At 46.1% G+C, this 27,857-nt stretch overlaps 3 protein-coding genes, 2 non-coding genes and 1 pseudogene across 9 annotated transcripts; 3 read left to right on the top strand and 3 right to left on the bottom strand.

Annotated features, from left to right (window-relative positions):
* The first annotated feature begins 171 nt into the window (after window positions 1–171).
* On the top strand, window positions 172–11,147 carry cep295 (centrosomal protein 295). 3 transcript variants are annotated; one of them, XM_027279901.1, is made up of 29 exons: window positions 172–552; window positions 1,319–1,519; window positions 1,759–1,883; window positions 1,973–2,066; window positions 2,253–2,366; window positions 2,443–2,767; window positions 2,846–3,031; window positions 3,117–3,335; window positions 3,543–3,631; window positions 4,295–4,486; window positions 4,580–4,656; window positions 4,812–5,493; window positions 5,533–5,952; window positions 6,067–6,253; window positions 6,342–6,527; window positions 6,613–6,831; window positions 6,920–7,017; window positions 7,763–7,868; window positions 8,012–8,233; window positions 8,334–8,452; window positions 8,524–8,941; window positions 9,027–9,197; window positions 9,286–9,704; window positions 9,796–9,960; window positions 10,041–10,092; window positions 10,179–10,502; window positions 10,695–10,773; window positions 10,850–10,949; window positions 11,029–11,147. In XM_027279901.1, the coding sequence occupies exons 1-29, from the start codon at window positions 454–456 to the stop codon at window positions 11,068–11,070; spliced, it is 5,730 nt and encodes a 1,909-aa protein (XP_027135702.1). In that variant the 5' UTR covers window positions 172–453; the 3' UTR covers window positions 11,071–11,147. The 3 variants fall into 3 exon arrangements, with proteins under 3 accessions (XP_027135702.1, XP_027135703.1, XP_027135701.1); XM_027279902.1 differs by having other exon boundaries at window positions 3,114–3,335; window positions 3,546–3,631; XM_027279900.1 differs by having other exon boundaries at window positions 3,114–3,335.
* A 30-nt stretch (window positions 11,148–11,177) lies between these two features.
* LOC104938714 (delta(3,5)-Delta(2,4)-dienoyl-CoA isomerase, mitochondrial) lies at window positions 11,178–15,211 on the bottom strand. 2 transcript variants are annotated; one of them, XM_027279910.1, is made up of 10 exons: window positions 14,447–14,576; window positions 13,430–13,601; window positions 13,243–13,331; window positions 13,039–13,163; window positions 12,907–12,955; window positions 12,749–12,813; window positions 12,540–12,610; window positions 12,020–12,091; window positions 11,658–11,808; window positions 11,178–11,573 (listed from the first exon to the last, which is right to left on the bottom strand). In XM_027279910.1, exons 1-10 carry the CDS (start codon window positions 14,559–14,561, stop codon window positions 11,469–11,471), a joined length of 1,014 nt encoding a protein of 337 aa, XP_027135711.1. In that variant the 5' UTR covers window positions 14,562–14,576; the 3' UTR covers window positions 11,178–11,468. The 2 variants fall into 2 exon arrangements, with proteins under 2 accessions (XP_027135711.1, XP_027135712.1); XM_027279911.1 differs by lacking the exon at window positions 14,447–14,576 and adding an exon at window positions 14,968–15,211 and having other exon boundaries at window positions 11,405–11,573.
* A 633-nt stretch (window positions 15,212–15,844) lies between these two features.
* On the top strand, window positions 15,845–16,035 carry LOC113746188 (U2 spliceosomal RNA). Its single transcript, XR_003462660.1, has one exon. It is a non-coding gene; the product is annotated as a U2 spliceosomal RNA (small nuclear RNA).
* Window positions 16,036–16,314: 279 nt separating this feature from the next.
* Window positions 16,315–20,933, bottom strand: LOC109137402 (delta(3,5)-Delta(2,4)-dienoyl-CoA isomerase, mitochondrial). 2 transcript variants are annotated; one of them, XM_027279913.1, is made up of 10 exons: window positions 20,826–20,933; window positions 19,263–19,399; window positions 19,018–19,106; window positions 18,808–18,932; window positions 18,660–18,708; window positions 18,447–18,511; window positions 18,150–18,220; window positions 17,964–18,035; window positions 17,631–17,781; window positions 16,315–17,546 (listed from the first exon to the last, which is right to left on the bottom strand). In XM_027279913.1, exons 2-10 carry the CDS (start codon window positions 19,388–19,390, stop codon window positions 17,442–17,444), a joined length of 855 nt encoding a protein of 284 aa, XP_027135714.1. In that variant the 5' UTR covers window positions 19,391–19,399; window positions 20,826–20,933; the 3' UTR covers window positions 16,315–17,441. The 2 variants fall into 2 exon arrangements, with proteins under 2 accessions (XP_027135714.1, XP_027135713.1); XM_027279912.1 differs by having other exon boundaries at window positions 17,214–17,546; window positions 19,263–19,462; window positions 20,826–20,916.
* Window positions 20,934–21,969: 1,036 nt separating this feature from the next.
* Window positions 21,970–22,158, top strand: LOC113746193 (U2 spliceosomal RNA). The gene has a single exon (XR_003462664.1). It is a non-coding gene; the product is annotated as a U2 spliceosomal RNA (small nuclear RNA).
* Window positions 22,159–23,423: 1,265 nt separating this feature from the next.
* LOC113746081 (heterogeneous nuclear ribonucleoprotein L-like) lies at window positions 23,424–27,686 on the bottom strand (annotated as a pseudogene).
* Between the last annotated feature and the right edge of the window lie 171 nt (window positions 27,687–27,857).

The raw sequence follows: 27,857 nt of genomic DNA, 5'->3' as shown, positions 1-27,857 counted from the left end.
TGGTTTTAGAGGCAGTTTCATTATTATTATTTTTTAATTGAATATATTTATGTTGCTTTGTGTTCATTTGTTTTTAGATTAATTAATCGTTTTAATTTAATTTATTAATTAAAATAAATTATTTTAGACGTTTGTAACATGAGAAGGAGGCGGGAAGCTCGCGGCGGGCAGTTTAAACCGCCGGATGTGACGTCGGGGACAAAAACGCTCAGCAGCTCTTCGGGTTGTCCCGGGTTGGCCCGGGTTACACATGATAAACAAACATCTGGCTCGGTTTAGACTCTTTGTTTAGCCTTTATGTGTTAAAGGAACATTTGTTCCACATTTTAAATGTCTCTTAAAAGAAGCCGCCGGACTCCAGGTGACGCAGCTCGGTGAGGTTAGCCGGCATTAGTCCGCACGGCTCGGAGCTGCTTCAGGTTTCTGTTTCCAGCTGAAGAAAATCTGAAGAAAATGAAGAGGAAAGTTTCCCAGCTCAGACTGAGCCCCAACGAGGAGGCCAGGCTGATCCGAGAGGAGCATGAGAGGAGGAGGAAGCTGCGAATACAGCAGGTAACAACACAACAGGTAACAACACAACAGGTAACAACACAACAGGTAACAACACAGCAGGTAACAACACAGCAGGTAACAACACAACAGGTAACAACACAACAGGTGACAACACAGCAGGTAACAACACAACACAACAGGTGACAACACAACAGGTAACAACACAACAGGTAACAACACAACAGGTAACAACACAACAACAGGTAACAACACAACAGGTGTGTCCTCTGTCTGCTCCACTCACAGCTGGAGCTGAACCAGGCTTAATGTAAACCCGGGCTTACTGCCAGCCAGGTAAACCTGGTTTAAATAAGTCTGATCTGACCAGGAGAGTTTAATCTTTATTGTTGCTCTGTGAATGTGCTTCACATCTGTCTGTCAGACTGTAAACATGAATAATTATGAAAACATTTCAATAATCTACTTTGATCCACGGCTGTGTCCTCACAGTAAACAGACTTTTACCATCCGCTCTCTCTTTAAACGTCGCTATATGTCTGTAAACCACAGACAGACAGTCTGAAGGTGTTTAAACTGCTTTGCTATCAAATGAACAAACAGTTTTCTAACATTACTGTATTCATGCACTATAACACAAAGAAGGTTCACTTTAATCACACTGGACTTGGACCCACATGTCTAAGAGATTATGTGTTTGTTTTCTTCTGCTGTGTTCATGGTCTTTGGTGGTTCAGGTCATTTTTCCTGTAATATTTTGCTGTGCTCTTTCAAACTGTTATTTGTGTCCTTGTTTATTGACGCTCAGGTGCGGGAGCAGCAGCGGTACATCGCGCTGCAGATCCGCCGAGAGGTCGAGTTGAGGCGGCGGCGTGAGCTCGAGCAGCTGAAGGAGGAGCTGAGGGACGACTGGGAGCGACAGCAGAGGGAGAAACTCAACACACTGCAGAAACTTTACCAGGAGAGCCTCCAGCTTCTCGGCCAAGGACACAGGAGCGCAAAAGAAAACGTAAGAAAACACCGTGCAGCTATGCCTTGAAACCGTGAGTTTCTGTGGATGAATGAAGACAACACACCCGGTAATGAAGCTGTCACAGCCCTGAAGGAAACTTTAGTCATGCTCAATGTAAACAACGTATAAGATGATTTTGGAGATACTAAAAAAAAGATCAATTTATAGTTGTCTCACTAGAATATGAAAACAGTGTCTGAGTCATTGACTGTGTGGTCATTTTGATTTATTTACAGGAACCCGACCTGGCAGCCATAGCTCAGAGGGAGGAGGAAAATCACAGCAAAGCAGAGGAGCGTTATCGAGAAGCTCTGAATGAGCTCAAATCACAGAGGCTTAAAGACCAAGAGAGGCAGAGCCGGTGAGCAGGCAACACAAACTTTACTTCACATGTTTGAATATCATCAGAATTAACTGAACTTTAAGTCTCTCCCTTTGTTTTTTCTACAGTTCTATCAATGCCAGGAAGAAGGCGCTACAGGCAGAAAAGGAGAGAGCGGCAAAAGTGGCCAGCCTCCCGCCGCCGCCGCCAAACCCCATTCAGGTGATTTTATGATCAGCATGAGAATTACAGTGTTTTTTTCCTGTTTTAAGTTGGACAATAAAGAAACATCTGAAGTCCAAATTTTAGTTTCTGGTAAGAATGAGTCTGGCAGATTGTTGTAAAGGTTTGTATGTGCAGTGTAGCATCAAGGTAACAGTGTTTTATTGTGTTTTCTTGTTCGAGCAGAACATCGATTCAAAGAAGCCTCATGTGGTAAAGAAGTCTGATGTGAGCGCCTTTGCTGCTACACATTACCACATGCCTGAGAGCACAGTGGACAGAGAGGCAGACCCAACACAGGTAATCTGATTCTCATACACACATAACCCCGTGTTTGTCCATCCTGCTCCTGTCTGATCTGTATTTATGTCCACAGCCTAACGCTCACGAGGAAGCTGAGCTGGAGGCGAGGAGAATGCAGGACCTCCAGAGGGAGGAGAAGCAGAGGAGAGAGGAGCAGCTGGAGAAGGCTCGTCTCAGAGGGAAGCAGGCTCTGAGGAGGGAACACCTCGTGCAGGACCGTGAGCGCTTGCTCTTGGAGCTGGAACACATGCAGCAGACAGACCTGCTGAGGAGGAGACAGCAGGTGTCACACATGCCTGCTCAGATCTTCCAGCCTCTCTACAAGAGACAGGAGATGAGGGAGGACTTCCAGAGGGAGATGGAGTTCGCCTTTGAGGACATGTACACTGGAGAGAGGAGTAAGGACTGTTCAGTGGTGTGCTGTTTCTCAAATCTTCATTGTATTGAGCGTTAACCTTGACTGTGTCTCATCACAGGGGTTAAAGGTGATCTGGTGGTCCAGCTGGTACCGGAGCCTCTGCCAGCTCTGTCCACAGGCAGCCAAGACCAGGACCAGGAGCTGGACATCACGCTGGACGAAATCCCCACACCAGCAGCAGAAAACACACACCATGACACTGAGCAAGAAGCTGGAAGCCCTGAGCAGGAAGCATCTGCACGAGGTGAAGAGAAGCTCCAGATCCACTTAAAACTTCATTTCAGTTTTTAGGTCAAGCTGCATTCAGTGTTTCTCTGTACTCGCAGCAGAGACCTCCAGACCTGCTCCCAGACGGGCGTTGAAGAAACTCCTGGATCGTATCAGGAGCCAGCGGACTCACTGGAGCGAACACAACGGTCACGTCCCCGCAGCCGACTCGCCGACCGCCTTCACCAATCAGATACCAGAGCACGACACAACCATCGACACGGGATCTCTGACCAGTGAGGAGAAGGACAAACTCCCTGAACCCGCCCGCTCTCCACCCGGTAAATCATTAACTGTAAAAAAATAAATCTGGAACGACAATGTGATAAATTTAAACGGCTTTCTTTTACTTACTCACTTATCTTTTTTTAATTAAGTCCTCTCAAACGTGAGCTCTGTTCCATTGTGTTTCTCAGGTAAAGACTCCTGAGTAGAAAACAGAGACATGAGTGAGGTTAATAATTCTCTGTTTTTATATTTACTTTCAACAGTTTCAGAGACAACAGAGCCGTCAGCTGAAGCAGAAACTTCGGCTCCTGTCCGACTCCAAGAATTTACAGACGAACGAAGGAAAAGGGTACACTGATATTTTTTACAGAGCAGCAATGATGTTTGTGCACTGTAAACGTAGATTTAATACTTAATACAGAAACAAATGTTCTAATAACATAAGAGCAAAATGTTGAGACACTAGAAGTCAGTTTCTCACAACAAAGAATTCAAATCTAAGAAGCAGAAAGTTGAAGATTGAGTGCTGATGAACTTTTTTCTTTCTTCGAAACTTTTCCAAAGACTTTGTTGTTGTCCCGTCAGCTTCATGAGGTTTTCTGATTGGTCAGAATTAACTGATCCAGGTGTTCCTCGTTAATTAATCAGTCCAGCTTCAGTGGAAGGCAGGCAGGTGTGAGCAGAGTCACACCTTCTCTGAAGAGACTTCACATCTCCTGACTTACAAGTTTTCTGTTTTGAAAACACGCTGAAGGTTTTCTTCAGTGAACCATGAAAAGTGAAGTTAAACATGGCGGACACAGGTCGCTCTCAGCTGTGTGATCCTCTGCTGAGGTGATGATTGAGAACGATTTAATAAATCTGAACTCTCACTCTTCAGTCACAGCGCGTGTTCTCTTTAACACGTCTGATACCTCAAATGTTTTTTCCTCACTGGATATTTGGTCAAAACTGAGAAAATGTGTTTTCAGCTCAGCAGCAGTCACTCTTTAACTTTGTCTTTTTTGTCCAGGAGTTGGAGCTCGAGCAGGAGAAGCAGCAGCAGGTGGTGTTGATCCAGGAGTTAGAGGAGCAGAAGGCCAAACTGGAGCAGATGCTGTTTGAAGCACAGCAGGAGAGAGAGCACCTAAAGGCTGCTGTGACCCAGGAAGTGCCTGTCCTCGACCAGGAAGTCACCTCCGTCTCCTCCGGGCTGTCCAGTGAGGTACGCTGCCTTTGGTCAAGTTTGAATTCTCATTTTGCCGTTGATGTTGAATTTGAACAGTGAGGAATAATTGTTACCTCCACCTCTGCACAGCTGGTGCCTCCTCCGGGTGAAGATGAACACAGCAGAAGGATTCGAGAATACCAACAGAGGCTGCTGGAACAGAACAGGTGTGTCAGTCTGAAGACAAACGACTTCTTTGTGATTAACCTGATTAATCACCTTCAGTTATAGGAGGTCTAAGAACAGAGTGTGCTGTACAGTGATCGTAGAGCCCTGTGCTGTACATTTGTGATTCTTTGTTAAACCACTTCTGTTATTTCAGAATTCATCAGAGGTCGGTGGAGGTGGCTCGTCAGCGGCTGGAGGAATACCAGCGAGCTCTACAGATCCGTTACAGCATGACCACCAAACAGTCGCTGCCCTCCGTCGTGCCTCCAGGACTCGTTCACCCGCCGCTACACAGTACTGGGCCTGTTCATCTTCCTGCTCCTCCGTCACTCCCAACAACTCCTGCAGTGCCTGCATACGTCCCTGCCAGACCACACCCCTCTGTGGAAGTCACTACAAGAGAGGCTGACATGGTGGCTTCACCTCCCCACCTTCCTGGCTCCAGTTTGAGGGTTTGCTCCAGGTTGCTGCCAGATGAAGTGGAATCTGTTTGGAACAGAGCGAAGAACCAGAAACCCGATGTTTCTACCTGGCTGACTGACAACATAATGGAGAGAGTGACTGAGCACCTTCCAGACAGCGTGAAACCCGTCTCAGTCACCATGAAGCCACCGCCCCACAAACTGTCCACAACACGTGAGTCTACCAGCATCCTGCTTCAGCCGACCTCTCATCCCATCCAAGTCATCGGCCCCAGCATTGCAGATAGAACACCTCTGTTTCCAGGCCATGTAGCGGTTAAGCCGCATGTCTCCCTGCTGACTGGGACCCTGAGCTCCAGAGAGGACGACATGGAGAGGCAGAGACGGGAGCTGCAGAGGCAACAAGAGGAGGAGGAGGAGAGGCAGAGATGGGAGCTGCAGAGGCAACAAGAGGAGGAGGAGGAGAGGCAGAGATGGGAGCTGCAGGAGGTTCAGAGACGATTGCTGGAGCAGAGGGAGGCAGTGGAAGTGCAACAGAGGCAGAAAGAAGAGGAGAGGCAGAGACAGGAGCTGCAGAGACGAATGCAGGAGCAAAGAGCGGCAGTAGAGCTCCAGCAGAAGCAGCAAGAAGAGGAGAGGCAGAGACGGTTGCTGGAGCAGAGGGAGGCGATGGAGGTGCAACAAAGGCAGACAGAGGAGGAGAAGCAGAGGCGGGAGCTGCAGGAGGTTCAGAGACGGTTGTTGGAGCAGAGGGAGGCAGTGGAGCTGCAGAAGAAGCAACAAGAAGAGGAGAGGCAGAGGCGGGAAGTGGAGATGGAGGAGATGAGGCGACAGAAGGAGACGTTACAGGCTCTGATTCATACTGACGCACAGGTAAGTGAACCACGGGGTTTTTGTTACAGTACAGACAACAAATCAAAGCTGAGACAATAAAACTGGCGTATGAAGAAATAAATGGAAAGAGAAATAACTCCTGTGTTTTCTCAGCCAGGTGCAGAGGTCTCCAGTGAAGTGCCGCTTTCAGAGAGCATCGGTCCAACTCGACGTCAGTTACTTGCATCACTGCTGCGAGCCATACAGGAAACTAACGGAGGAACTCTATCACATCTAGAAGAGCCGCAGGAGGAAGATGACTCTCCTCAACAACCATCATCATCTTACAGCGTCGAGACTGGTAAATGACAGTTTCCTTTCATGAGGAAAATATTTTCCACTCTGTCAAACGCTGCAGCTTCATTGATGTTTTTTTGTTCTCTGTTAAGACCCCGTCTTTCAGAGCAGTGTTCCTGCTGGACCTCTCCCAGCATCAGGCCTCCTGCCTCCTCCTCGAGCAGCGAAGCCTCCAGTGACTCGCGTCAGGCTGGGCGTCATGAAGATGATGACTGAACAACATGAGCTCAGTGCTATTCAAGAGGTGGAGACGCCAGTCAACAGCAGCCTGGTCACAGGTCAGCTCAGAAACACATGCTGTATAAACTGTGTGACTAACTTTATGGAGGAATATCAGTGACTGTCGGTGTTTGTGCTCTCCAGGTCTGGAGGACAGTGTGAAGCTTCCTTCACAGACTGTGGGCTGGGATCCACAGGAGGAGTCCGACTCGTCGGTGTCCTCTGACAGGACTCTGCAGACGCCCTCTTGGTCCAGCAGCGAGCAGCGGCCTGCTGAAAGACGAGAGGCGAGCTCGAGGAGGTACAGCCATCTGGATCTGCTGATGGAGGCTGGAACATCTCCAGAATCCTCAGAGTCATCTGGTATGTGGAGGGCAGGAGGAGAGCGACGGGCAGAGGGGAGGACAATGACCGTGTTTGAAAATGAAAAAGATTTCTGCGTGTTTTCCAGATTCAGTCGTGAGGAAAACGTCACGGCTTTCCTCTGACTCTGGCAGAGGAGCTGACTACTCCGGACCTGCGATCACGAGCTACAGATCCTTCACAGAGGTAACAACCAGCTCAAACAAATCATCCACTCTGACCAACAGCAGCAGAGTCTGATTAGAAAGTTACAGAATGAACAGTTTGTTCAGTTTGCAGTGAAAGAGCGCCGGACGTTTAAAACCTTTCATGTGAGTGTTTCTGTGCTCTTCAAACTGGGTCACAGACTAAACGCCTTCTGAGGTTCACACGTCGTGGATCAATGATGAAAAGTAGCCAAATCTGAGAGCTCAGGCAGAATCTGCCTCAGCCTTTGATTAAGCTCGAGAAGCTTTAATTTTTTATTTTTAGTGAGTCTGTGTGTGTGTCTCTGTGTGTGGGTGTGTGTCTGTGTGTCTGTCTGTGTGTGTGTCTCTGTGTCTGTGTGTGTGTGTCTGTGTACTGAGCGATGATGTCAAATTACTGAACCTGAATGTGTTTTAAATTAAAATACATTTCATGATGGTTTCTACACTTGAACTGAGCTCTGTGTGTGTGTGTGTGTCTGTGTCTCTCTCTGTGTGTGTGTGTCTCTCTGTCTGTGTGTCTGTGTGTGTCTGTGTGTGTCTGTGTACTGAGCGATGATGTCAAATTACTGAACCTGAATGTGTTTAATTACATTTCATGATGGTTTCTACACTTGAACTGAGCTGTGTGTGTGTGTGTGTGTGTGTGTGTGTGTGAACCTTAAAATTTTCATGTGTGTACTGTTGTCCATCCAGAATCCAGGTGTTTGTTTCCTGTTCATCTCCTGACACATTTTTTTTGTCAGTCTGCACAGAGGCCTCCTGACTCTGACTGCCTCTCCTCCACCACCATCTCCAGCGGCAGCTACATCACCACAGACCCTGAACAAAACGAGCCAAACGTAAACACTGGTGAGAGACTGTGTGTATGTAAATCAACTTGTTCACCACCTCCTGCTGTGCGTGAACGTGGTGACACAATGAGATTCACAGGACTCGTCTCTTTAATAAACCGTTATCTCCTGACTCTCTTTATTCTCCCTCTTCTTCATTAGATAAATCTCTGCCCATCAGACGTCATGTGGAACCAGATGGAGGAGCAAATTCGCTGAACGTCTCCTCTCCGTCGGGTCAAAACTTCTCCATGAACAGCTCGACTGCAGCCCGTCCTGCTCTGGATGTCGACTCTCTGTTTGGTGACAGCAGCATCCAGCGAATCATCGACCGATACACGAGAGAGCTCAACTTCTCCCTCAGCACCACCGGGAGAGCCGCAGGTAGACGACCCGCAACAGGTGGCTGCTCGGTGAACAAATGAAGAAGTATTTAACGCTGTAAGTTCTGTTGGTACAGTCTGATGTCGTCTTTGTTGTTCAGACAGTGAAGGCTCTCATGTGGACGATCCCGGCTCAGTCTCTCAGCAGTCTTTGGTTCGAGTCTCAGAGAGGAGTCGGTGTCTTCCCTCAGACGCAGCAGCAGCACAGAGGAGTGTCCAGGTCAGTTAAAAATGAATAAATAAATAATTTAAATATTTGGCTGCATCGAACTGATGATTTGTTTGCGACAGGAATGGGACAACACAGTCGATCCAATCCTGGAGCACTTCTCAGTTGAGGGCACAGAGCAGGACTCTTTCAGACCTCTGATTGGCCGGCTGGCAGACCAATCATCCTGCTTGGCTGTCGACCACAGGGACTCGACCATGGAGCAGCTGGTCGGTCAGCCATCGGCTCACTCGTCCATGATCGGTCAGCTGCCCGGGCTGCCGGTGGGCCTCGATCAAGGCGGATGGGATTCCACTCTGAGCCGGATGATTGGTCGACTCTCCCATCAGTCCAGCCCTCATTGGCTGAGTGGAGGCCACGACTTCTATGCGGGTCAGATGGTGTCAGAGCGATCAGCCACGTGGTTGGATGAAGAGAGCCGGATGAGACCGCTGGTCGGAGAGCTGGATGAGTCCACTGGACACCACAGTGGGAGCTCAGGTAGAGGAGTGTACGGGGAGTGAGGTGTTTAATGGAGTGTACTCAGAGTGAGTTTTGAGTTGGTCTTTAACTGATCTGTTTGTAGGTGAAAGAACTCGCGTGGATCCCGATGTTTCCACTGAGGCCAGTGTGCCGTCATTCCCAGCGTTGCCTCCTGAAGCGTCGTCACACAGCGCCTCTGACCCGGCTGTGAATCCACACCCCCAGGACCAGAACCAAACCAGTCCAATGGACCTGGGCCCAGAGCGGACTGAAGGTGAGGTCTGAAAGATTGAAGTAAAGTGGATGAACTTCAATCAGAATGAGACCTCCTGAGGGTTTTAATTTAATCTTTGATTGTTCAGACTCGTTCCACCTGCTCGTGGCTGAAGTCACCCACAACGAAACAGCCGAGCCCTCCGTCAACTTCCACGCTGTGCCTGACTCTCCTGAAGGTCGGCCAGCCAGCTGTGAACAGAGCGCCTCTGCACCGCCTGAAGAGTTTGAAACCCACAACGACCCGTCCATCGAGTCTGAACTGTCTCCTGAGCGCCTCAGGACAGACAAGCCGCCCAGTTGCCTGACGCCGCCCCACGCCTTACATGAGTCTTTCTCCCAGCTCATCACCTCCCAGCACCACCCCCATGAGGTGGAGCTAACCGCTCTGAGTCTGTCAAATCTCACCATGTGTGATGATGCGCTGACTCTGAAGCTGCAGCCTGAGGAACCGTTCAGAGAGCTGGAGTCTGAGCAGACTGTTCGTCCTGCCTCAGAGAAGCTGTCGGTACGGTTATGTTTTACTGTTCACTCACTTTTAAAAAGCATGTTTCAGATGTCGTTGTCTGAGTTGTGTTCTTGTCTCTCCTGTTCATCAGGAGGCTGGCGGTGAGAAAGGCATCCTGGAGCAGTCGGAGATAACACTCGTGAGCCTGACAGACACAACTCTGCAGGACCAAGAGACGACCATCACCGACGAAGACGGAGTCTGGGACGGCAAACATCCAGACAGGGTGATGGAGGAAGGACAGAAAGAGACAGAGGTGACTGTCAGTTAAACAATGTGAATCAGCTGTATGTGTTAAACTTTCTAAACTCTGAACACAAACCTCGTCTTCTCCAGGAGTCGCACTCAGTGGAACAGACTCCAGAGGACGAGAACCAAACACCTCCAGGTAAAATTACTGTTGGAGTCCTGCAGGGGGACTTTTCTTCTGTTCTTCATTCAACATTGTAAACTTCATTCCTTCCCTCTCCTCAGTGACCTTCCTGGAGTTTCAGTGGGGTCCGAGCCAAGACCTGCAGCAGGTCTACCAGCAGAAACGACAAGCACTGCTCCAGAGATCATCGCACAGGGTCGAGGAAATCAAGTCCAGAAGAGATGGTCCAAAGGTTCAGCCTGAGGTCCAAGCTCCACCCAGAGAGCAGTCTAAAGCTAAAGACTCTCAACCTGTCAGCTGTAAATCAAAGACTAAGACTGAACCTCAGCCTAAGACGAACACAAAGTCAGAGGGAGGACGGGCTGAGCAACAGACGTCTGACAAGTCTGGTTTCAAGCAGAAAAAGGTCCAGTGTCGACCTTCAGGTAAAATATATAATTTGAAAGAGGAAGTGTACACTGGTCTGTGCTTTTATTTTGGTGGGTGTGACAAATCGACACAGTATCACCACTTAAATATTTTTATTCTAAATGCCACGTACGTAATCCAGAAACCCTGTTTCAGAATGTCAAACTGTTTCATGTAAATCAGGTCTGTGTTTGTTTCTGTTCCCTCAGTGAGCGACTGCAGGCTGAAGATCTGCACACCGGAGCAGAGGAAGCTGGATGTTACTGAGATGCATCAGAGGACTCAGAGGTGATGTGAGATTCTGAGGCTCTGATGTTGTTGTCGATTCTGTGCATGACTTCTAAAAGACTGAATGTCTGTGCAGACTGTACGAGCAGCTGGAGGAGGTGAAGCATCAGAAAGCAGCGAGGAGCCGACAGGAGGCGTCTGCAGAGAACAGGCTGAAGGCCAAAGAGTTCCACAAGGTGAAACACTGTAACTGTCAGATATGAAGATGATGCTGCTCATGCTGGAGCTGACTCAAGAATTTTTGTCTCTTCACAGAAAACGTTACAGAAACTTCGTGCCAAGACGACTCGGCAGTGATCGACTGTGAATGTTCTTTTGTACAAGTTAAGTTCTTTTTTAAAGTTTTATCAATAAAGTATTTTAAGTTATTTAAACCGACTTTGTGCTCAAGAATCATTTCAGTGTTCAACTTTCAGATTTAATGAGATTAAAACAGTCAAATATACAAACACAATAACTTAATATTTTCATGTTAGTTCAGCATTTAAATGTTCTGCTTGTTGTCACCATTATCACAGTTTGTAAGAGATCACCTGAAGTTAAAGATGTTTGGATTAAGTTACAAACACATCTTTGGGAGACGGATGGTCTGCACTGATCGAGGCTTCCAGCTGTTACGATGTAGAAAAGCAGGCGTAGTTCTCGTCCCACAGGAAGGCCACAGTGGAGATGAAACAGCAGCTTTGACCTCTGTGTTAGAGTTTGGAGAAGACTACGCTCTTAGGACTCTTCTTCTCCATGGCGGCCTGAGCGGACTTCATCACATCTTGAGTCTGAAGCATGCTCATGTTCCAGGTAGCCTGGAAGAGGATGAACAAGGCAGTGCTGAAGGTCAGCTCGGTGCTGTGACTGAGGCACAACAAACAGTTTGTATGTGTCCTCACCATGTAGTCCAGTCCCTCCGTCACGCTGTGGTCTCTGGAGTAGATGAGGTTGATTTTGGTGCCCTGCACAGCTACAGGGCTGCGAGCAGCGATCTCCCCGGCCATCTCCAGAGCTCCGGCCATCATGGCCTCCTTATCTGCAAACACTCGGCTGGAGAAGAAACGAGAGGCGGACTTCAAAATGTGACACTAATTATTTAGAAGATGAAGACAAGCTTGAACCACTAAATGTTTTTGTATCACAAATCTGGTTCAACAGGTTTACTGAGACTCACGTTACAGTACTAAGAGTTCTTCATGGTCTCAGACTTCAGTGGAAACAGTAATGACAGAAACATCTGTACAGGTGTGTGACTCTTTACCTGACCAGTCCGCTGCTCTTGGCTTCATCAGCGTACATCTTCCTCGCTGTCAGAGCCAACTCGTTCACGAGGCTGGAGAAAGTGTTCAGAGTTCATCGTCATGACAACCAAACCAGATTAAAATCCAGGACATGAAGCAAAACTCAGCAGCAGCTGACAGAAACTGAACGTTTGTAGGACTATTATTAAAGAGTAAACCAAGGTATAACCTGGTTATTACATGTTATTACTGAGTTATTGGCTCTTAATTATCAATTATTTACTTCTGTTAAGTGATGAAAATAAAAAAGCAGATGTGTTTAGCTCAAACTGTTTCATCTGGTTTCTTCATGTTTACAGTTTGTTGCATCTGTAACTCGTCCCTCTCTCAGTTCACGGCTAAAAACAATAAATTTGATTTTCAGTTATCTGATTTTTATTTATTATGTTTTCTGTCACTTTAAATACTTCACACAGTCCATCACATGTATAACTACACACAGCCTGCAGCAGACTCCCTGTGACTCATTCAAATGTTTACCTGCGGCTGCCGATGACTTTAGGAAGTCTCTGGAGAGTTCCAACATCTGCTGCGAGTCCGATATCGACCTCCTGTGAAGCCGAGCACAAAGACACACTGAGACTGAAGCATCACATCAGACAGTAACACAACAAATGTTACCAGACGAGTCAGAAGTCTCGTCAGTTAAATATTTTCTTTGACCTCTCAGTGGATAAACGTGTTCGTACCTTCACCTGGAACCAGGCGTCCTGCGTACACAGACGGATGTCACAGGCTGTCATCAGGTCGACGCCTGCAACAGGTTCAAATATATAAATACTAATGCTCAGCACTTTGGAGTTTAAAGCTGTGAACTTGCTCTATAACAGTGTTGATGAAGTCTTACCTCCCCCGATACACGCTCCATGGATGGCCACCACAACAGGCTTTGGACACTACAAGAAAAACAAGAATCACATGATCAGGTCCAGTCTTATATTTCTCCGTATGATAAACAGAACCAGTCTTCAGGTCTGACCCTCTCGATGACTGTGAACGTCTCCTGATACTTGACGATTGTTTTTCTGAGGTTCCACGAGATTCTGGCCGTGTCGTCGCCCTCTGGACTGAGCACATCGCTGGCCATGTCAACCAGGTCGATACCTGGACAGGGAACACAACACAGAGGTTAAATACTTCTTCACCACGAGCACGGCGTCAATAATAAAAGTCTGACACATACCAGCTGTGAAGAGCCTCCCGGCTCCAGAAACCACGACCACTCTGCAGTCTGAGTTCATGGCGATCTCATTAAAGCAATCCACCATCTCACTGCAGGAAGACAACAAGAGTCAGTGGCATCACAGAAATACTGTGTGTCGGCGTGTTTGACTTGCATAAGACAAATATGAATTCAAACAGGTTCCTGCCTCCAGAACGCTCTGTTCATGGAGTTGAGTTTCTCCGGGCGGTGAAGCTCCACATGGGTGATGAACTCCGCCGGGTGGCTGATGGAGAGGGTGGTGTAGGGAGAACTGGCACCGGTTGAAGTCGACATGGCCCTGACCACAGCCTGACTGCTGAACCACTTCCCACTGAGGTCTGAGAGAGACGAGACAGAAAGAGCGACCGTCACCGCGGGACGAGACCGTCACCGCGGGACGAGACTGTCCTCTGCAGGAAACTGTTTGATTTGTGTGTGTGTGCCACACACTGTACAGAGGTCACACAGGGTCAAACATTTGTCCTGAGCTCACTGTGGCGAAAGTGTCAAATCTTTGGTTGTTATGAGGACACAGACTTCTTCTCCTGGACGTACACAGCTGCTCAGAGGACAGATAAACTTCAGAGGACACAGAGCATGACGGGCTGCTGATGACTGCGTGTTGTTTCATGTCAAAAACAATAAAAAGTGTTTAAAAAAAATTAAAAAAAACATGATCTGTTTGAGATTTTTTTACCTGAGATAACTTCTGCTATGATTTGGTGTTACATAGATCAAATTAATTTAATATTTTAAACGTTTTACTCTGCACTACAATAAAAAAAAAAAAGACTATCCTGACACAGAAATACAGACTGATTCATAAAAACATAAATGATTAGAACACTTGCTTCAGAGGTTTCAGCTGTTTTTGTTAAACTGGTCATTAAAGTATCCATGAAACAAGTTAAATATCTACAATGTCATCATTACGCTCTATAGACCGGAGAATGGAGCCTTCATAAGGAGAGAGCGAGTCTGGAGATGCAGTCCAAGCACCGTGAAGTCACTTCAGAGGAGGCAGAAACAAGAAACTGAAGCATCTCAAAGTTCTCAGTCTTGAGGACCGAAGAAAGACTTCAACGAGATCAACAGTGATAATGCAACAGTGTCTAAAAGAACTGTGTCAGAAACTGTGAACAAGGACTGAGCAGCACAGGAAGAGAACCATGGAGGGAAACACCTGTCTCTGTCAGATCCTGTCCTGGTGTTGTAACTATTTTGGCCACCACACAAAAAGAGTCACACAACAACGTCACCCGGGCGTTTCCATTCACACTGATGAAGACTCTGTTCATTCAGTGCAGCAGACACGCAGCCTGATCCTGTTTACCTGAACCTTCATTAGTCACATTGAACACACCTGTTTACCTGAACCTTCATTAGTCTCACTGAACACACCTGTTAACTATTTCACGTGACAAATATCTGCAAAAAAACAACAACATTCTATAAGTGTCTTATTTTCTGATATTTTACAGACTGGACTACAAACTGGATAATCAGGTGTTCAGCTTGTTGTTGAGCTCTGCACTGTGAACTTTCACCTACATAACACTTTAAGTCTGTGACGTCAACACGAGTCAAACAAACAGACAAACAAACAAACAAACAAACATCTGCAGCTCTGTGTGATCACACACGTGTGTGTGTTTAAAACACGAAGAGCAGCACGCGAGCTCACAGACGTGTCGGGTCACTTACATCTGCTCACAGCTGACCTGACCATCACAGACCACATGTCGGAGCCCCGGTGCGGGTTCGAGTCCGGGTTCGAGTCCGGGTTAGCCGGGCTGTAAACGTAGACACGGCGGAGAGACAGTAGAGCTGTGAACTCCGGTAACTTTAGTTTCAGTGAACATCCAACAAACAAACACAGAGACAGAGAGAGAGACAAACACAGAGAGAGAGAGCTGCAGAGGTGACCAGCCCCGCCTCGGCTGTACGGAGGCCGAGCGGGTCAAAGTCGAGAGTTATATTTGGTGTAATGTGGCAAAGATGCTAATTTATTGTATGTTGTTTGTCGTTTAATATATAATATATATACACACCTCTTATAAACACACCTCTTATATATAGACCTCTTTAAAACAATAAAGTCGCTGCAGCTGCACAAACATGTCGCTGCAGTTCACTCCGCTCTCCACCAGGGGGCGGCGCAGCTCCGTCTGTCGTCTGACCGGAAGTGAACAGATCAAACTTTATCTTATTTTTTATTTTTACTCGGTTTAAGTTTATTTTTATTCGCAGCTCAGATCATGTTTAGTTTGTGTTAAAATAAAAAGCTACAGCTCTGTTTGTGGCGGGAAATAACGCTTTAAAATCCTATTGGACTAACTCGTGTCACGTGAAGCGCATGCTCATTTGCATATTGGACAAACTTTGTTAAAGTTTCACGTTTTACTCACATTTCCCGCCTTTTTTTAATCCATTAACTGTGTGTGTGTGTGTTTGTTTCCGCCTCTCGCAGTGTGTTTGTTCATGTTTATATTATAAATATATTTTAACGAGTCAAACTTGAAACCGTCAGTGACGCTGCATGTGCGGAGAACGACGTGCTTACCTCTGCAGACATGTCGGCATCGCTTCTCGGCCTTTTGGCTAAGATCAAGTGTAGTATCTGTTCTTATCAGTTTAATATCTGATACGTCCCCTACCCGGGGACCATATATTAAATTGATTTTTGGAGCAGGGAGATGGAATAGGGGCTTGCTCCGTCCACTCCACGCATCGACCTGGTATTGCAGTACCTCCAGGAACGGTGCACCCCCCTATACATGTCTAATATAAAGTGTTAGTAATGGCAGGAATTAATTTTAAGAAAAAGGTCTTCACGGTTTTTTATATCGTAATTAATTGTGAAGTCACACTGGGCAGAGTGCTGTTATACTGAATATCAGCACAGCTGTGCGTTACAGCTAAAAGCAGCATGCACAGAACAAAACTGGTTGAATCTTTATGATCGTGTTTCTGCAGACTGTCATCAGAAAACACTCTGAGGATTTTCACTGTGACATGTTGCAGTTTTATCAAATAACATGTGAGCAGAGATATTTCAGACAGTTTCTTTAATCACATCAAACATTCATGAAGTCACTTACAGACACAGACTGGCTGTCACACTGAAGGACGACGTGAGGTCAGTTTAGGATTAGCTCAGTAGTGTCAACACTCGTCGGGCCTCATTCACCAACCAACCGTTCAAAAGAGGAAGACTCTTCAGAAAACCCACAAACAGTTTGAATGAAGGTTCTGAAGATGGTTTCTTATTTGCACACTTAGGAACATTTAAGTGCTCATTTGTGTTTTCTTCAAATTCTACAGTCACGTCATTTTATAGAATTTAAATTACAGAAATTTTGTCATTTATGTTTTTTAAAATTACAGTCTTAAAAATAAATAAACATAAACACTGAAATTCTGTATTTTTCTTTTGGTGTATTAATTCAAGTGTCTTGAGATGTGTTGAAGCTTTCTGTGTCGACATCTGAGATGAGTGGTGGGGCAGTTGAACAGGACAGTGGAGTTCAGATTTTAATAGATTATAAAAATGTGTAAATTTGAATTGTCTGAATACAAACTGAGCACAGGAAACATCACTTATTCATAAAAACACTTCACTGGTCACATGTTCCAGTTTTACAGCTCTGAGATAAAATGTACTGTCCCCTGGAATAAAACATAACCGCTCTTTGTCTGCTCACGTCCTGCAGCAGGACTTTAATATCAGAACTACTGAAGTATTTATGTTTGGTTCAAGTTTCAAGTCCACTGTCTTTATCATTATTGAGGTATGTCTGATTTGTGCGCACACCGGCCTGCAGACTCACTTTTGGTAATTAGAAACAACCGGCGCGCTCTTTCAACTAACGAGGACGATGGGAAACGTTATAAGAAGAGAAGTACGAGCAGTTTTAGGAAGACTTTGATGAATCTGACTGAGGCTTTGAGTCTTTCTCAAGGACAAATTTAAGAGGACGATGTTGGTGAATGAGACAGTTTCAGGTTAGTATCAAATCAAACTGTTAGTTTTGTGTTACAGTTTTTAGATTACTCAGTCTGTCAGAGGTCACCAGGAGAAAGTTACTGACTGCACGTGGAAAGCTGAGTTCAGTTTGGAAGGATCATCATTTTTGGTATTGGTTTCAAGCGGTTACAGATTTTTGGGTTAGTTTAGTTTAAAACTTGGAGAAGACTACGCTCTTAGGACTCTTCTTCTCCATGGCGGCCTGAGCGGACTTCATCACATCTTGAGTCTGAAGCATGCTCATGTTCCAGGTAGCCTGGAAGAGGATGAACAAGGCAGTGCTGAAGGTCAGCTCGGTGCTGTGACTGAGGCACAACAAACAGTTTGTATGTGTCCTCACCATGTAGTCCAGTCCCTCCGTCACGCTGTGGTCTCTGGAGTAGATGAGGTTGATTTTGGTGCCCTGCACAGCTACAGGGCTGCGAGCAGCGATCTCCCCGGCCATCTCCAGAGCTCCGGCCATCATGGCCTCCTTATCTGCAAACACTCGGCTGGAGAAGAAACGAGAGGCGGACTTCAAAATGTGACACGAACGAGTGAAATAAAAGCTTCTAAACAGCATCAATCAGTTTAGCAGTAAAGGTTTCAGAGGTGATGGCACAACACTGACAGCGCCAGTGCAAAGAATCCTACCTAATGACAGAAACATCTGTACAGGTGTGTGACTCTTTACCTGACCAGTCCGCTGCTCTTGGCTTCATCTGCAAACATCTTCCTCGCTGTCAGAGCCAACTCGTTCACGAGGCTGGAGAGTCACATGACAACAATATGGACTTACACAGAACAACAACTTTAAAGCAGCAGGAAACTTTGTGTGAATGTGAGTTTATATCTTGATGTGACTCATTCAAATGTTTACCTGCGGCTGCCGATGACTTTAGGAAGTCTCTGGAGAGTTCCAACATCTGCTGCAAGTCCGATATCGACCTCCTGTGAAGCCGAGCACAAAGACACACGCTGAGACTGTGCGAACATCCTTTTAGGATCATAGTATCACATCAGACAGTATCATGGTGGGAACCACACATGTAGAAACAAAGACATGGCGGCTAGAAACAAAAATGTGCTGGTCCATTCCTTCTGTTTGTTGCTCCGAGCTGTTCTCCTTTTCTTACCACATCTCCAAACTATGGACATTAGATGGACGTGTTCGTACCTTCACCTGGAACCAGGCGTCCTGCGTACACATCCGAATGTCACAGGCTGAGATCAGGTCAACGCCTGCAACAGAACATCCACAGTGAACACGACGTGTCCTGTAACAGTTTAAACTACACAACCTCCGCTGACACCACCACTTACTGTGTGATTCAGTCCCTGGTTTCTAAAGCTGTGAACTTGCTCTATAACAGTGTTGATGGAGTCTTACCTCCCCCGATACACGCTCCATGGATGGCCACCACAACAGGCTTCGGACACTACAAGAAGAAAACGACATGCTCAGTGCTGTCCAAACACAATCAGGTCCAATCATACATTCCTTAGTGTGATAAACAGAACCACTCTTCAGGTCTGACCCTCTCGATGACGGAGAACGCCTCCTGAAACTTGAAGAGTTTTTTTCTGATGTTCCAAGAAATTCTGGCCGCGTCGTCGCCCTCTGGACTGAGCACATCGCTGGCCACGTCAGTCAGGTCGATACCTGGACAGTGAACACAACACAGAGGTTAAATACTTCTTCACCACGAGCACGGCGTCATTACAAACAGACACAGTCTGACACGTACCAGCTGTGAAGAACTTTCCGGCTCCAGAAAGCACGACCACTCTGCAGTCTGAGTTCATGGCGATCTCATTAAAGCAATCCACCATCTCACTGCAGGAAGACAAGAGTTCGCTGTTCATAACTTTCATGCATCCAGCCAGACTGAGACACTAACAATGAATTAAACATGTAAGGACTGCATATAAAAAACAAGTTGTGTTGATTTGGTTTATTTTGTCCGTTCTATGAATTCAAACAGGTTCCTGCCTCCAGAACGCTCTGTTCATGGAGTTGAGTTTCTCCGGACGGTGAAGCTCCACATGAGTGATGAACTCCGCCGGGTGGCTGATGGAGAGGGTGGTGTAAGAAGGGCTGACACCGTCTGCAGACGACATGGCGGCAGTCTGACAGAAAAACGACACAGTGAGTTTGACGACAACAGGAGGAGACTGAATCCTCTGCAGGATCTGGACGTCAGAGAAACAATCGACAGATTTAACAACAATCAAAACAGAAATATATATTTTATTCACAAATCGACAGAAGTGTGACACAGAGGATCTCACTTTAGTGCCACGTATTACAAAGGTAAAAATCAATGTCGGGCAAAGTTCATCCACTGGTGTGTCAAACTATTTAATCTGTTCAGTCGATCCACAAACTCGCTCTGCTGCATGTTTAGATCATTGATAAAAGTCCTTTTTAATTTAAAATATTACCGACTTCAGCTTCTAAAAAGTGAAGCTGAGGAGAATATTTGGAGGTGTTGGACTGAAACTCAGCTTCAACTTAGTCTTTGATTTATTTAGAGCAAGAATAAAAGAAGACAACATGAGCAGAATATCACATTTGAAGTGTTTCGGCTGAAAGGTCAAAGGTCCTCACACACATGAGGTGGTTCAGGCTTCACAAGCCGTGAAAGAGACGTGACAGTTACACAGATCCTGCTCTGCCATGAACAACTCTGAAGTCTGACTCTGATCTGAGACATGAAGGTCAACAAAACCTTCAATATGAAGACAGAGACACTGTACCGACCACAGACTGCAGACTGTACTCACACTGAAACATTTAAAGGTTTCACAGTGTGATGGATAAAAACAGAGTGAGCTCCAGCAGAGGACAGAGGACAGAGGACAGGGGACAGAGGACAGGGGACAGAGGACAGGGGACAGAGGACAGAGCCTCCTCAGACACTCTCTGTTCATCCTGCCCAGCCTCAGGTCTGACTGTTCCTTTAGAAGAAGAAGAGTCTCATCAAGGACTGATGATCTGCTGCTCATACAAACGAACATGATGAGAACAGGTTTGTTTTACACAGGAGGCACGGCAGCACAGTAACGTGATTGGTTGTTTAAAATCTCCCGACAGAATCTGCCGGGAAACAAAAGTCATCCTGATGAACGCAGATCTCCATCAGAGCTCCATCAGAGCTCCATCACAGCTCCATCACAGCTCCATCAGAGCTCCATCACAGCTCCATCAGAGCTCCATCACAGCTCCATCAGAGCTTCATCACAGCTTCACAGCTGCTGTGGAAAAACATTTATTCAACAAACTCCAACACAAACTCCAGTTCTCTTCAGAGCAGTCGGTGCTTTGTCTGTAGTTTCGGTTTCACTTTGTCCTCTGCCTGTCCGCCCTTCAGTGTCTGTCCTTCGTGTGACTCTGGATAAACACTTGACTATTAATTAATTAATCAACTAATACATTAAGAACCATTTGCATGTTAATAATGCTCAGCCAATGAGCTCCGCGGTGCGTGTCACGTGTTGCATTAAACGCAGCTGATGAACTTTTTGTTTCCAAACAGACAGAATCATCACTTACGTTTCTGTGAGTCTGACAATGATCCGAGTCCACGTGAACTGTCCGCGAGCGCTCGAGCTCAGAGGCAGCACCCTATCAACCGGAAGCTGCAGCCAACACGTGGGTGTGTCTGCGCGCAATGAATTATTTTATTTATTTATTATTTTAGTTCCAGGCCGCTGTTGAAAAGTTCTATAATAATTTGGACTTCATTTTAAATTTAATGTGGGAAAATTTGGTGCACTAGATGATTCATGTTGTTTATAATCATGATGTTTCCATCAGTTATCGTAACCATGACAACCACAGACGCAGTTAACACGGTCACTCGTTAAACCGAAACACCTGCAGCTCGCTCCATGAACCTTTCACTACAGCTGAGCTGTTATATTAATGTTATTATTACAAAAAGTTTGAGATGAGACAGAAATATTTCAACTTTATTTGGAAATGTTTCAAAAGTTTAAACTCTGACTTCACTTCATTGATGGACACGGTGAGAGATGATTCATCTCCTGTCTGCCATAGTATATATTATTATATAAAACATTCCTTGTGTTATAAGTTGTGTTGAGTTGTGTTCTTACATTATCCTCAGTTTTCCAACACAGTTCGAGAAAAATCAGTGATTTCTAATCAGTGACTGGTGTCAGCTCTGGTAGATCTGAGTTTGTTTCTCTTTTAAAACATAAATTTATGTTTTTATGTGACAGCTGCACAAACACGTCGCTGCAGTTCACTCCGCTCTCCACCAGGGGGCGGCGCAGCTCCGTTGACCGGAAGTGAACAGATCAAACTTTATCTTATTTTTATTTTTACTCGGTTTAAGTTTATTTTTATTCGCAGCTCAGATCATGTTTAGTTTGTGTTAAAATAAAAAGCTACAGCTCTGTTTGTGGCGGGAATAAACGCTTTAAAATCCTATTGGACTAACTCGTGTCACGTGAAGCGCATGCTCATTTGCATATTGGACAAACTTGTTAAAGTTTCACGTTACTCACATTTCCCGCCTTTTTAATCCATTAACGTGTGGTGTGTGTTGTTTTCCGCCTCTCGCAGTGTGTTTGTTCATGTTTATATTATAAATATATTTTAACAGTCAAACTTGAAACCGTCAGTGACGCTGCATGTGCGGAGAACGACGTGCTTACCTCTGCGAATGTCGGCATCTTCTCGGCCTTTTGGCTAAGCAAAGTGAGTATCTGTTCTTATCAGTTTAATATCTGATACGTCCCCTACCCGGGAACCATATATTAAATTGATTTTTGGAGCAGGGAGATGGAATAGGGGCTTGCTCCGTCCACTCCACGCATCGACCTGGTATTGCAGTACCTCCAGGAACGGTGCACCCCCCTATACATGTCTAATATAAAGTGCTAGTAGTAATGCAAAGTAACTTATATATAACTTTTGGCTGTATCTACGTTAACATCGGTTAATAAAGTCACACTGGGGTGCTGTTATACTGAATATCAGCACAGCTGTGCATTACAGCTTTGTCAGTCTGCAGACTGTGACTGTGAAGCATCAGAAAACACTCAGAAGCCGAGCACTGGTTAAGCTGATCATAAACAGTCAAATACATAGAACTATAAATGTATTAACTGTTTATTAGTGTCATTAGATTGTGAAGGAGCGTGCTGCTGTCAGACAAACAAACAGTCCATCACTGCTTCATTTCAGTATCTGACTGAAGCCACAGACAGCGTGTCACTTAGATCTGAAGAAAACTAATGAAATGAACTCATTACTGGAGGAATAAAATAGAATCAATGCCCATCATCAGAGAGGACGCTACTAAACCTTCAACACTGGACGCCACTCATCAGCATGTCAGTGCACCTCCTCTGAATGTGAAACATTCTGCCCAGCGTGCATGTTCCTCATAACAACACCTCAATGAATGAACCATTTCAAAACAGACTTAATGACTCAGATCAGTGTGGATCAGCAGTGACACAATGTTCAGTCACTAATCAGGAATGAGGAAGTTTATCTTTGTGCTGATTAGAGCCTGGCTGCATGTTTGACAGCTCACGTCACGGTTAAATAAACTGATGAGTGAGACGAGACTCCATGGTTTGATTGGAGTTCACCTTCTCGTGTATTCAGTCTGACGGACTGACTCAGTCCAAACACTTTGCAGGATATAAAAGACAAATACACGTGTGTGAGCTTCATTTAGTTATCTAGATTATTTCTTCATGCTGGTCGGCTGCACACAGAGCGCAGAGTTATCATGAACTGTACAGGACACTTGAGGGACAGACGTGGACGTGGACATCTGGTCCACGACTGAGATTCTTCATCCGTCATTGTTTCAGTGAAATCTGTAGGCGAGCAGCTGATGAAGAGCAACAGACTTAAGTTGATTTTCTTTTATTTTCTTAGAACAAAACAATTCTCCATCTGCACAGATCAGACACGGAGACGCAGAACTGAGTAAAGTAGCAATAAAACACAAAAGAAAAAAACTATAATAAAAGTTTCAAAAGACAAATTTTACAAAAACAAAAGAAAACATGGTACGCACTGCCACTGAACCACTCGAGCATAAAACAGTCGTCTCTCATGTCGGTTACTGATGAGCATAATACAAAAAGTAAAAAGGACAACTTAATATTGAAGACACGGTACTGATACTAACGCACAGCCGGGGAATAAATATCAAAAAGATTCTAATTTATGACCAGTTTACACTGAACTGTCGTGAAAATGATTCCACATGTTTTTTGAAGATTGATTTTCCCCGGGCGTGTTTACAAGCAGTCATGGTCGAAGTACATGTGAACGGGGAATGGTGGACCAATCGTCCTTCTGGCTAACGAAGGCGCGCTCAGTTGGCGTGCTGAACGGTGGAGAAGCACAGTTTGAGGGTGTACGGGTACGGACCACTGCAAGGAGAGAGAGGAGATCAAACACCACGACAATAATGTTTCTATCATCACATGAATCTGATCGTGTGTGTGTGTGTTGTGTCTTACATTTACCTGCGTTTTTCATCTGGTAGTGGTTCATCAGGGCGAGAGCCTCCATGGCGTCATTGATGGACTCCCACTCCAGCAGACCTGAGGCACTGCGGTCACTGGGAGCTGCTCCACCTGCAGGTCAGAGCGACACGCACGTCAGGATACAGAAATATGATGCATGATGCTGAATTATGAATTATCAAACCAACTGAACAAAAGCAGCTCACTCTTTCCTGTGAACATCTTGACGTTGACGGGGCTCTTCACTCCGATCTCCTCGCAGATCTGAAGAACATTCCTGGTCAGAGACTCATTTTAAAACAAACAGAAGTGTTGAGATGTTTCGTCTTGCTACAGACCTGAGAGAAAACCTCTGGCGTGACATCTGGCTGGGCGTTGAGAGAGTGCAGCAGCACGTTGCTCGGGTGCTGGATGCGGTTTTTGGCCGCCTGTTCCGTGAGGTGAAGCGGTTGTTCCTGGAGCCATGGAAGTCCTTGAAACTACTCGTGCCGTCTTCCAGCTCGTAGCACTGACCGGGGACGATGGCCTGCTGCTTGGACACGCTGCAGGGACAGAGCAGTGTTAGCTTTGTAACAGAACGCCATGGTTCACGTGTTTGTGGACGAGGTGAACTCACCACACGTTCATTCTCTGTGCGAACAGGAAGTTGTTGTTGAGGTGAGTGATGGCGCGGTCCACCGCGTAGCAGTCTCCCATCTCCACCATGGCCGCTCCGGGCTTACTCTTCATGAACTTCACCTGCAGGAAACGACAGGACGGACGGGTTTGTTTTGAGTTCACTGCTCCACCCTGCCCCACCCTTCAGGAGGCTGACAACAAACACTGTGTGGGTGTGGGTGTGTGTGTGTGGGTGGTGTGTGTGTCTCAGAGATTAAAAATATAAACTACTTTGAAGTGGAGCAGTTCAGAGTGTGTCTCCTGAGGATCGTCTCCTCATTAAAGACCAATATTGATTTGCTTCTGTGCAAGATAGCTTGTGATCTTAATATTGAGATCATGGTGCATCTCTCAGAATATCCATAAATTATAACTCAGATCAAACAGAGCTCTGCTTCACTGTCACTGTGTTCAACTGTGTCGTACAGCATGTTATGGGTCAGAGAGGCAGACTGATGATGTTTGAAAGACACAAAGTCTCATGAACTCGTCACATGACAACAGATGAGGATCTGTAACAGGCATCTGATTTTTGTCTTTCCTGTCTGCTCTGTCGGATTAACACTCGACTCCAGACTGCAGCTGTAACATGAAGGAGCTACATGAAGGTCACATGGATCCGGTCTGGTCTGGCCGTTAGTAAATTTCTCTGAACAGAGGAGCATTAAAGCCGTGCTCATGATGAGCACTGAATTAATTGTGCAGCCTGTTTCTCCACACACTCGCCTGTCTGACGAGCTCACAGCTTCCAACGTTGCAGAAACAGAAACATTACATCAGATACTGACCCGCTCCACGTTGCCATAGAGACAGAAGATGTTGAAGACGCGGTCCGCGTTCATCTTGACGGGGTCCAGTCCGTACACCATGACGACCGGAGACTCTGCGTGGCCGCCGTACTCGCCGGGAGGAGGGGGAGGAGGTCCGTATCCCGGCCCGTAGCTTCTTCCTCCACGCCCTCTCATTGGTGGACCCATGCGGCGACCCTCGTACGGTGGGGATCCATAGCTCTCATCGTAGCCATGGTAACCACCTCCTGAGGAACGAGGCAGCAGGTGAGAGGACAGAAAATAAACTGCTAATCTAAGAAAGCGTCACCGGTCCCTTGAAACATGTCGAGTCACAGCTGAGGGCTTAAGATGACACAGCACCACTTACTATGCCACTGTGTGGAGGACCCCGTCTCCAACTCATTTATTAATCTGCACAGAATACTCAGTGGTCGGGCCTGAAAACCTTACCGTACTCTGGAGGGTGGTCGCCCAGCAGAGCAGGCTGTCTCTGGCGCTGTGTTGGGGTTGGCATTCACGTCATCTACAAGAACAGGAAGACAAAACAAAGAGGGGGAAAGTAGAGAAACAAAGAGGTGACAGATAAATATGACTGGACGAGACTGGAGACAAAGACTGGCTGCAATCTCTACATGACAATGAATGAACACTTAAAGTTACGGCATCCAGCTAAACTGACTGATGCCAAAGATGCACACATCACGTAAATAAACAGTGTGTCAACTTCATAACTTTAAAAATTAGTACTGAGACAGACGCATGCATTCAAGATTCATCCTGCCCGTAGAGCCTACAGACACCCCCACCTTACACTGCGGGCAGGATACAACGATCAAACAATCATCCTGATTTAATTTGTCTGGATTACAATTAGTTCAGGGAATTACAGGGGAGGCATGGGGATGTAGAAGATGGCCAGACTGATATTAGGTTCTATGGAAGTTACCGAAAACACACAAGGCCTTTGAGAAACATCCACAGTAAACCTTTAGCTTTAGAGGGGCGGGGGGATGAGCAAACATGAGGGTGGATGAACAAGATTCAAACAGTCACTCTGACAATAAAGCATCACACATGTCTAAGTTTAAAAGTAAAGTTTGTACGCTCACACACACCTGCATTGCTCCCATTGCCATCTGCATCACCATCTGTACAGGTACACAATAATCATACACAATCAGAATGGAAGCCAGGTTAATCAAAGGTACATTTGTTTTCCCGGGTAAATGTGAGGTTACCCGGTTAAAATGTCAGCAGAGTGCAGTGAGACGGCTCGTGACGGAGCTGTCTGTCCTCGTTTGGATCAAAAACATCAGTTAACTATGAAATGCGGATGGCTCGGTACCTCTGCAGGCGACCAACCGGGCTCATGCAGATTTTAAATCAGCAAAAAGCAGCTGGTTAAAGATTTGGACGCAGCAGCCCACTGAGGCTCTCCTGGCTTTACAGGTCATGTGACGCCAACAGGGTTGGTCAAGCACATCCTACATGGATTAACAGCCCACCCCCTTTACTTCAGATTATTTAACTCCCAAAAGAAACTATGACAAGTCCAGGGACCCACACATGACAGAGCCCAACAGAGGGACGACAGGAGAATGGCGAGCAGACATACAGAAAGTTTGAGTGACATTAGAAATGCAGGCTCCGACAGAACCACAGCCATCACCCTCTTCCACAAAGAGAAAGATTTAAGCCTGCATGAGGGGGGAAAAAAAATCAAAAACAAAAATCGACTCATGTCAGTCTTGTGTGGCGATGTTGGGTGCTGGGCTTTGAGTCATGTGGTGCTGTGCAGTTGTGTTTCCTGAGGAGCGTCTCGATTTACTTACTGCATGCTTACAAACAGTGGGAAGGAGATATTTGCTGCAGCAGTTCCACCACTCTCCACTCAATCATTTCATCCCATACTCTTATCCATTTCAGGGAGACAACTCTCCACCTCAGGATCCTTTCCTGGTTTTATCAAGTTGAATTTGGCGGGCTGGTTGGCCGTTTGGTTGGTGTTTCCGTCCTTTTTGTTCCCTTTTTGTGGAATAGTCCGCTTAGCGCTCGCCCACCGGCCGGCCGTGAGGCTGCCATAGAGAACATTTCAGTTGGGAAGCCGGCTCCTCTTAGCCGCAAATAGCCAAACCTGCATCACATGGAAGGCGTTACACAGGTTCTAGAGACTTTAAAATATTAAGAAAAAAACTGCACTCAAAAAAATGTTTTAAAAAAAAGGACAGCTAAACAGAAAATCAGAGGAGGAGAAGATGAGATGAGGAGAAAGAGCAAGAGAGAGAGCTGAACTCCACGTGGGAGGAAACACAAAAAAAATGGGCCTGACTGGGCTGAGTGTGCTGGGTGGTGTTGTCAGCAGTGTCTTCATCAGTTGTCGTGTGTTGACTCCAGTGTGACTGGCTACAGCTTGATTCGGGGGTGGTGGTGGTGGTGGGAGGCATCTATTGGATCAGTTCTTTCGGCTTGAATGTGTTGCCCCAAACAGTACAGGAAGGGCCGGGCTTTACAACATGTGACCTCGGTCGACTGGTTAGTATCAGTAGATGTCTGTCACTACCTTCTGTTTGGGTGTCTTCTCTGGTATCAGTCTCCATTGGGTGTAGTTGTTGTTG

This window comes from Larimichthys crocea, chromosome VII (genome assembly GCF_000972845.2).
Source record: "Larimichthys crocea isolate SSNF chromosome VII, L_crocea_2.0, whole genome shotgun sequence".
NCBI classification, from domain to species: domain Eukaryota; kingdom Metazoa; phylum Chordata; class Actinopteri; family Sciaenidae; genus Larimichthys; species Larimichthys crocea.
Note: the sequence above shows the minus strand (reverse complement) of the source record. Positions and strands in the feature narration are given on the sequence as shown.